General features: G+C 41.9%; 1 protein-coding gene across 2 annotated transcripts in view; it reads right to left on the reverse strand.

Moving 5' to 3' along the window:
* Nucleotides 1-56: 56 nt before the first annotated feature.
* MTRR (5-methyltetrahydrofolate-homocysteine methyltransferase reductase) overlaps nucleotides 57-9,699 on the reverse strand; it is a 30,152-nt gene continuing 20,509 nt past the window's right edge. For both annotated transcript variants that reach the window (XM_023513083.1, XM_023513082.1), the window contains 7 exons: nucleotides 8,752-8,932; nucleotides 6,708-6,750; nucleotides 5,622-5,805; nucleotides 4,261-4,379; nucleotides 3,180-3,272; nucleotides 2,883-3,065; nucleotides 57-731 (listed from right to left, as the gene is read on the reverse strand). In XM_023513083.1, the coding sequence (XP_023368851.1) occupies nucleotides 587-731; nucleotides 2,883-3,065; nucleotides 3,180-3,272; nucleotides 4,261-4,379; nucleotides 5,622-5,805; nucleotides 6,708-6,750; nucleotides 8,752-8,932 (948 nt within the window). In that variant the 3' untranslated portion in view covers nucleotides 57-586. The remainder of the gene's footprint in view (nucleotides 732-2,882; nucleotides 3,066-3,179; nucleotides 3,273-4,260; nucleotides 4,380-5,621; nucleotides 5,806-6,707; nucleotides 6,751-8,751; nucleotides 8,933-9,699) is intronic.

Raw genomic sequence — 9,699 nt, forward strand, 5'->3', positions numbered from 1 at the left:
AGAAATAACAACGAAATAAATACATCAGATGCCAGAGTGGAAGTTCAAAATATATTTCTCATTTCTAGCATCATAAAACACATCCCTTTGTAGGGGATTACTTTAAGATATTTTTTATCAGAAATACAGTTTTGGCAATAAATAAACATTTGGTAACTAAACAGACATGTAACAGATAAGCGCTACATGTGTCATTTCAGAATATTCTTTGTGGGTATATTCATATAAAATGATAAATTATTTTTTAAAAACTGCCAGCAGAATTTTCTAAGAGTTAATCTACCCCATCAATTTTAGTTTCCCTGCCCTGTATCAGGAAGCCTTCGTGTGTGCAGACAGAGCGCCTGGGCACTGGTTACGGTTCTGTGAAGTAACGGAGGCCACGGGAGCCTCCAAGCCGGGGGCCTTCTGGGCAGGCTCACAGGCACAGGCAGGGAGCAGAGGGCCCATGGGCAACAACGCCCCCACCTCCTCCAAGAAATGTTAACGCTTGTTTTAAAAATGGAAAGTTTTGGCTTCAGTAAAATTGTCTTATAGTATTTTCAGGCAAAGCTTAAGCTTAAGTGTCTTCCTTTAACTTCTGGTGTTAAGACCAAATATCCTGAAGATACCGTTTTTCTTCTTTTAAAGTCGCCAACGTTCTCATTGCTTCTAGTTTTTCAACTCCAACCTCTCTGCTTATAATTTCCACAAGGGCATCATTTACATCCTTGGCCATATTCTTAGCATCTCTAGAAAAGAAAATTACAGCATCATCACTTATGGAACAGTAATTTTTAATTCTTCAGCCTCCAGGCCCAGGCCTTCACCCACAGTGACCAATTCTACGAGGCAAAGCTGACCACACTGTCAACACCCTCCACATGCTTCCAGGTCCTGAGAGCAGCCTCTCTGTCTCCTCAGACCTTGAGAAGTACCTGAGGGCCCGCACGTCTGGCCCCCGCTCCCCGACCGGCTGGCCTCTCCCATCCCCTGCCCTCCACACTAAGGCACACAGTGACTTGAGCTCCTGAAGGGAACCAGCTCTCACGTCTAGGCCTATTCTACACGTACAGCATTAGTAACTGTAGCCTCTACTGAGTAATAATTTACATGTGCTGGGCCCATTTCTAAGAGCTTTTATGTGTCATAACTCTGTAATCTACCAGATGGGGGAGGTGTCATCTTTCTGCCATCCCCTACAAAAAGAAACTTCCTACAGAACACTTTGGGCTTTTCCCCTGGGGAGTAAGCTGAGGGCAGGCGTGTGGGAGCCGACCTCATTCATGCTCACATCTTGAATCACCTGAACGTGATGTGGGCGGGTGCTTAACTATTTATTGCATGAAGTGTGGAACAGGATTCTAACATGTTAGGAACTAAGCCTATCTTAGACCTTCACAGTGCAATTTCTGGAGGTGTATACAGTGGCCACTGACCTTTCTCAAAAGCTCTCCCCTCCACCACTACCAGGGAGCTTCTACCCCACAGCCTTTCTCCAGGTCACCAGGGGCCACCACATCACCAAACTCCCTGTCACCCTGACTCATGTGCAGCACAGGCTTGTGCCCTGGGGCACTGCCCCCTGTCCGGGACAGGTCTGCTCCTTCTTCAGAGGCTGTGCCCTTGGTGCCTGCGTCCTGTGTACTTATAAGGGTTCAAGTGCTCCAAGGTTGCACTCTGAGCCCTTGTCTCTGACCACTGCTATTAATGCTCCAAGTCCATTTCACAGATGTGAAAAAGTAAAGCACCAGTGATTGGAAGAGCTATTTTGGGGAAAATATTTTAAGAGACTGGGTGTTTTACTCTACAAGTTCACAATTACTACAACTAATCTATACAATTAACTCTGCCTCTACTAGTTAGAGGTATGTTTCAAAAACTTCATCCTTTATTTGACAACTGTCGTCTGTGAACTGGATAAAGATCAAATAATTCATTAAAAGTAAATGAAAATGTAAGCCAACACCATTTCTAGAATGTCTGCCCTTTATCAATCTAAAGCAGTGCTTTTAAACTAAGAGTCAAGATCTACTAATAGATCATGAAATCAACTAAGAAGATGAAGCCAGCTTTTTAAAAAGTTCAACAGTAAAATAAAGCAAAAGAAAAATGATCAGAATGTGTCATAAGAAGTTACAAATACAAGCCCCATTTCATTAAATTGTTTCCACTGTATCTATAGATACTCTGGGTCAGTATTCACAGTCAGCGCTGCTGCTTTCGCTTCTGTACTGCAGTTAAGAATAAAAAAAAAGGACCTGACTTCATGACTTAAAGAATGTGCTAAATGCTAGCAACTGTGTTAGGATGAGAATAAACTTCTTACTTCAAAACTTCTTTTTAATTTGCAAAAGTTTTTTGACTTCCATTAAAACAAGCAAATAAACTACTATATTTTCTATGGCCACAGTGGGTTTCTTACTAAGATCAAACTTAGTAGTAAGAATGCTCTTGCGTTTACATCAACTTAACATCACAGGTTGAACCTGGAAGAAAAATGACCCTAATACAAACAAGCTCAGAGTCAAAAACCAAACTTTTTTCCCTTAGCTAGTTCAGTGACACAAATCACTGATTCTTATTTACAACAAAATCCTGAGATTTCAAGTTAAATAATTAACATGATAAAGAAAATTTTTAAAGACAAAAAACAGGTATTTAAAATACTACAAACCATTCCCAATGCAAAAATTTTCCATCAGTACCTTGCTGATAATGACAACTTTCTGGCTATTCAATATATATTAGAATCCTTGTAGAACTTGTACATTTACCCTTGTACGTAAGAATCAAACATCCCATTGCTATGTGTCTACACTGGCGTCCCACTCCATCCTTTGTTTCTTTTATAAACTTCAAATGCCTTCTCTCTTCTGGACTTAAGCATGACGACCACTCACCCACACACGTAGATATAACCACCCTCATGAAGGAGGAGTCCTGCCACCTGCTTGCCGTGGAGCTGCAGGTTGTCTTGCACATACTTTGCTGGGGCGTCCTCCTCCCCCACACGAGCATCTCTCGAGAAGGAAACCTTCAGGTGTGTCAAAATCCCAAGGTTAAGGAAATGTCTCAGCTCTTCTCTGAAATATAATAAGTAATGGGTTATGGAAGATCTTGATTTAAAGTTGAAAAAGTCTCAGCCTTAGAATTGGATACTCAGCGGCTAAGTATTACAACACTAGAATACGTAGTACCTGAATAGATAGTCTCTATCCTGATGTCTACAGCCAAAAAACAACCACATTGCTCCAAAATTCCCATCTGGGTGCTGTTCTTGGAGCTTCTCTCTAAGTGAAAAAGAAAGTTTAGATGTATGACATAAAGACCATGTTAGAAACTAATCTCTTTCACCAACACACACAGATAAGTGTGTAAAATCCATCTCCTCAGTCACTGAGGGTCACTCACTTCATTAACGTTTTATCCCTACAGGCCATCATGGCCACTCCAGCAGACACCAGCTAAGCAAACACGTCTAGAAGCCCCAGTCATCCACAGCTAAGGATGCCACACACGCAACAGTGATGATTCAAATGTCCCACTGTGACACCCACACTGATTTCTACATGGAATAGTATTAGTACCAATTCTGTAAATAAAGCCACTCTTTACAATGGAGAAGTGGTGCAGGGCTGTACAAGACAGAATATGTAAGAAGTGTTTATGAAAAGAACACCCCAGCCAGACCAGAGCATGTCTATCATTACACCTTTGTTTTCTTAATAAAAAAACTAAAACAACATAAAACAAAACACCTGTCCAAAGGATGTCCCTGGAGACTAGTACCTACGACTTGTTCCCTAAGTCACAAAAATTGGAAAGAAGTACAGTTCTGTCTGATACTAAGTCGCAACTGTTAATGCCATTCTGCTGAAAATTTCTGATGTTTGGGATGTAACTTTGAAACTCTGGGGACAACTGGATCTCTGTTACTACCAACTTTATCCAATTATGGAATAGATGGAAGAGCTATACAGCATCACAGCACGAAACTGTGCCTACAATGTGTCCCCAACCACATATGCTATAAACCACAGTGCAGCTGAGAACAATAAAATGAAAACTAAAAGTGCCATAGTAACAAAGCAAGTTCTAGCACAAAGCAAAACTCTGCAGCATACTATGTGGCAAATCATGTTATGCTTCCACACATTTAGTAATTTTTTTAAATAAGAATTTTACGACCAAAATCCAGTTATCCTAAAAACTGCTAAACAAACAAAAGAGGATAATATTAAGGGATACACCTCTCCAACAGCCAAGAAAACCACATACCTATGCTGCAGGAAACCAAGAAAGGGGGCAATGCCCGTCCCCGGGCCCACCATGATGATGGGAGCTGAAGGGTCGTCTGGTAAGTGGAAAGAGTTTGTTGTTCGAGGGGAGATGGATATCTGGAAGGTTAAACCAATTGTGGTAAGTATGAAAGAACACCAAGGCTAGCATATAAACAAGATAATCTCTGCTGAACAATTCAGAAAGTACAACTCCTGTCAAAGAAGTCCCATGAAACTGAACAGCAGCACGAAATTCTCGAAACTATGAACACATTGGTCATTCCAGAGAAATAAGTTTGTCTTCCAAATTTTTTTCTATCCAAATCAAAAATATTTTTTAAATGACAGGCACAGTACTTTTGAGGCAGAATTCCTCTAGGCCATGGATATGATCTGCATTCTATTAAGCAGAAAACCAGGAATACATATTATAGAGAATTACATAGCATACCCCAAAAAGACAAGAGTCTTCATGTTTACCCATAAAGGGCCAATGAAGATGAATATGAGATGGGACTGAACAAACTTTCAAATGGAAAATGAAACACCATAAAAAAAAATAAAGAAACATGTCCGAAGATAACTCGACAAATGACACAGTGAGCTCTTCAGTACCAGGATGGAAGACGTTATGATAAAACCTCAAACGCCGCTGCTTTATTTTAACGGCAAACTGGTCCCTATACAAGTGTCTTGAAGAAGATTTTGCTGTGTGCGATATGAAAACATAAAAGATGTCACAACTCCACACATAGATGTGTCAACAATCAACAATTTGTTACCCCCAAAAAACATGACAAACCTTTTGGTCCTAGGTATTTTAAAAATGATTTCCCACCATAATTTCTTCTCACTAACAACATGAACTGAGATATCACACACCACAGTTATGACAAAAGGGGAGAAAGAGGGACCAAGAAATCTTCCCACTCAAAATTAGAGGATATGAACTTCACCTCTGGCTGTCATTACAATGCAATGTACAGCTGCCCAGCTGGGGGGCACGATTCGGCCTAAACCTGAAACGATGCCGCCTCTCACCACCACCCTGCTGGACTCCTCCCCTCTCCCTAGGCCAATCCACCAGGAATATGGGCAGAAAAGGCCTTCTTTTCTATTCATAAAATAAGAAAGGGGAAAAGACTGTACAAAATTCATATTTTTACACATTCAGAAACTATATGGAAGTAAATAATGCTTTCTGCCCTTCCCACAGAGACTTTAAATTCAAGTATAGCGTTGTACATTTTCTCTTGAGTAATCTGATGGTAGTGGACAACATGGGGAAAGCACACTGCTTTTTCTCATCAAGCAAAGAGAACCACTTGACAAGGCTGGAACCACACACCACTCTGGTACCTTGGGAGCCAGGGCCCTCCCGCGGTCTTCATGTGACACGTTCGTGCTGGGCTGAAGGAATGAGGCGACCAAGGTGGCCAGCCAGCCGGTGCACACTCCCCTCCGCAAAACCATCGTAGTATTGGACAAAAACTCCACAACGTTAAAAATAAAATGAAGCTTCCCTGGGTGATATAAACTTGAGCTGCAAGACACAGAAGGCGATTTTTGAACTCTGTGTTAGGACTAATACACAGGGGCCAACCTAACCTGTTTTAGTGCAGTGACAGAGGGTGTCCTTCCAGGCTCTCATCTACCTGCCAGCTCCTCTGAGAGAAAAACCTGTAGTATTTACCTAAAACGCCTCCCAACACTCACACTCACACCAGACAAGATTTACACACTGACAGGCCCTAAGGGTCTTTCTGTAAGAAACTCACTCACTCTGTACTTATAACCTTTTACCACATGAACCACCAGGGATAAATCCTCAGGAAAATCCTGAACTGACCCACTGTCAAGATGATGAAACTGAAGTGACTGAGCACACACACCCAGAAACCAAAGAACAAAAACACATTTCTTTTTATGTTATACTATAGCTGAGTACTGTGGAAGAACACCCAAAATGAGTTAATTTTCATTCCTCTTTCAAACAAAACAGAGCAAGTTCTTGTATTATTACAGGGGGCAAAGGAGAAAGCCAGATGGGGACAGCAGAGGCTGTGTGAAGAATCAAAGCAGGACGAGGGAGTCGGGACCTGAGCCCACAGATGTTCACGGTGGACTCCTGTCTTCACTGCCCTTCACGGGGACCCCACGAAGGGGCTGGACACCCATGGAGAAGGCAGGCAGCGGAGCGTGACACTCAGCAGCCCAGGAGAAGACAGTGCCAGCCCTGGGAGAGCCAGGAAGACGCGACCCTCTGTGCCTCCCGCAGGCCAGCAGCTCGGGCCACCTCCACGCTCCTCCCAGGCCTGGCACTGCCTTCCACAGATCAGGTCAGTTTTCATTGAAAAGTCATAAACAGTAAGGATTTGGAGGTATGAGTTTCATTAAGAGTTTAGGGAAAAGATGTAGGAATATCATGTGAATAAATATTAGTACCTGGCGCATGAATATGGTCTAGGCTGGAGTTTAGGAAGATGTTCTAGGAAAAAAAATAAAAACAATAAAAACAATTATTAACTCACTGCTACTGAAAATAACCTTATATAAAGGACAAAAATGTTCAAGGCCTAAATTTAATGCCTGTCTTATCTACAATGTTCAAAATAATTTATATTTTAGTTTAAAATCATACTATAGAGCACATATAAATTCTTTGTGTCTAAGTAAAATGTTATTTTTTTCACTCTAATTCCTAAAGTTAAAAACCACACATAATGCATTTTCTTACTCTAAAATCAGTATTTCTACTTGAATGCTGTTTTTTTAACCACAAGCTACTGAGCACAGGTCCATTAATAGGCATTATTAATGCCTATTGAAAGTCAATAACTTTCAATTAACTTTCTTCATGTATGTGCGGTTCTCTGGAGAGAGGATCTGAAATTGTCAGATTTAAAATAAAGTCATGACCCCCGAAAGAATACAGACCAGTAATCTTAAGGATTATTGAAATACTAAGGCTTGAAATAAAAACAAGTGTGTATGGTGGTAGTCATTTGAAACCAAATTATCCAGAAACTTGGTGATTTCAAAATATATAGGCATTGTTTCAAAAGCAAGTTAAGAAATCAGTATTTAAATATCTAACTGTACATCAATAAGTTTTGGAACTTTTGTGTTTAATGTGTTTTAGTTTTAGTAGTGATCTCAGCAGAAAATTGAAAACATCTATATATATGAGCTAGAGTTTTAATAAACATGAAAATATGGTTTAGTAAGGAGCTCAACTTAATATTAAGCTTACCTTAGTTTTCTAAGAAAATCAAAAAAATAATTACATTTGGGGGGAGGGAGGAAAGAAGAAAAAACAGTAAGAAATAAAAAGGAAGGCTGGGCACCCGTAGCTCAGTGGTTATGGTGCCAGCCACATGCTCCAGGGCGGGTGGGTTTGAACACCACCTGGGCCTGAACAAACAAACAAACAAACAAACAAACAAATGGCTGGGCGCTGTGGTGGGTTCCTGTAGTCTCAGCTACTAGGGAGGCTGAGGCAAGAGAATCCCTTGAGCCCAGGAGTCTGAGGTTGCTGTGAGCTATGACGCCACAGCACTCTACTAAAGATGACGAAGTGAGACTCTGTCTCAACTTAAAAAGAAAGAAAGAAAGAAAAAGGAAGAGGAATTAGGACTTTTCCTGGGCATCCCAAGGGACCTTGTTAGCCTACCAGTAAAAAGGACAATACTCGTTTTGTCACCAAAAACAAAGCAAATGTTAAAGGTGTTAGGACTTCCCAAGCAGGAAAACAGGAGGGAGGGAAACAACAAGCACAGGAAGGAAAGAAAGGTCTAAACGTCCTGAGAGTCATCGCCCTGGTAACCATTTCCATCCCTCACTGGGGCCGCTGAGAGGCGCTGCCTTGACACAGACGGCTCTGGAATGATCACAGGGTCTCTTCTGTCGGCAGATGAGGACTCTAAGTGTCAGACTGGGCAAGACATGGGCTACCTCTCATCTGAACTACCCTGAGTATGGCAACTCGGACAGGAATGACACAAGGAATCCCCCCTTTGCTCTTGACGGACCCTCAATCTGGACTTCCCACTCGGGAGCACTTCTGCATTCCATCACTCTTCAATCTCTGTCACTTACATCTACTGCTCATCATCTTTGAAAGAGATTTTTTTCACAGAAAGCTCATTTTTAAACACAATTTAGCTAAATGACTATTTTGAAAAAATAGCTAAATTAGAAAAGATGCTCAATTTTGAATCCCAAAAAAGTGTTAAAACTGGCTATATTAAGAGAGAAAACGATAGTGGCATTGGTATAAGAAAAAAATAAGGAAATCAAAAGTTTGGAGGGGGACTCTGACATGGAGGGGGCAGTGAAGATGCTATCACTGACCACCATAAATTCAGAGGTGTTCCCAGGATGTCCGCAAAGGCGAAGGGTAATACATGAGCACGTTTTTTCCCTATTGGAGCAAGCTGGCCACCCGTTAGCACGTGAAGACGTTCAGAGCCTGCGAAAGACAACTCACCGAGCAGGAGACCGAGTGGTGGCTGGCAGGACGGGAAGGCCAGGAGGAGGTCCAACAAGCAGGTGCAGGAGTCTCGTAGGAACCGGCCGTACTCAGCGGCCCCCTGCCTGCTGCACAGCTCCTGCAACCTGCGCTTTTCTGCACTATCGCTGGTGTAGTCTGCAAGGGCTCGCAAAAATGCCTACAAGAGGAACCCAACTTACATTACCGCATGCGTTGTGGTCAAGGAACTACAATACTCAGTGTCTGCCTGGGATGTGGCCAATTACCCCAGGGAAGGTGAGAGAACACTAGGTGTGTAGTCAGGAAACAGAACTAATGTACCATTGGCTTTAATGTTGGCCACTATAAATAACTAAAGCAAAATAATAAAGTACTGAATCCCAAGTCTCAAAACTTAAGTCCAATTCCTGGACAAAACACCAAAGCTGCTAATGACAAGCTATAGTTCCAACACTATAAACATGTTCGTTACAACATGCCTGCAGCATCACGGTGCAAACAACGGAACAGGACGGAACAGCGTACTGCTCACCTGCTCGTCAGGAGCAAAGCACTGCAATAGTTACTTGCACCAATGTTATGTGAAATGCTTACGAGTACTAATGCTCACGGGGGTCAGAGGTTTCTAACGGCCTGGCCTAAGAATCCCTCCCTACCATACGTCCAGACTAACAAGTCACATGCGTTCCTCCAACCACTAAACTCAGCGCTAAGCAAAAACAAGCACTCAAGAAATGAATGAATGAATGATGCCCAAATATCTGCATGGCTCTCTGGCAAGATAAAGAGAGTTCTAAAATCAATGAAATGCCATTAATTTAAAGGCTAATGCAGTGACAATGACAAATCCTTTAAAATATTTTTCACTTTGGAACTACAGAAACTTTATGGTCCCAAAATAGGACTCAGCTGGGAATCAGCTGACACCACTGACCAACATTACTG

Source organism: Otolemur garnettii, unplaced genomic scaffold (assembly GCF_000181295.1).
Source record: "Otolemur garnettii isolate 467f Iridium unplaced genomic scaffold, OtoGar3 scaffold00033, whole genome shotgun sequence".
NCBI lineage: Eukaryota > Metazoa > Chordata > Mammalia > Primates > Galagidae > Otolemur > Otolemur garnettii.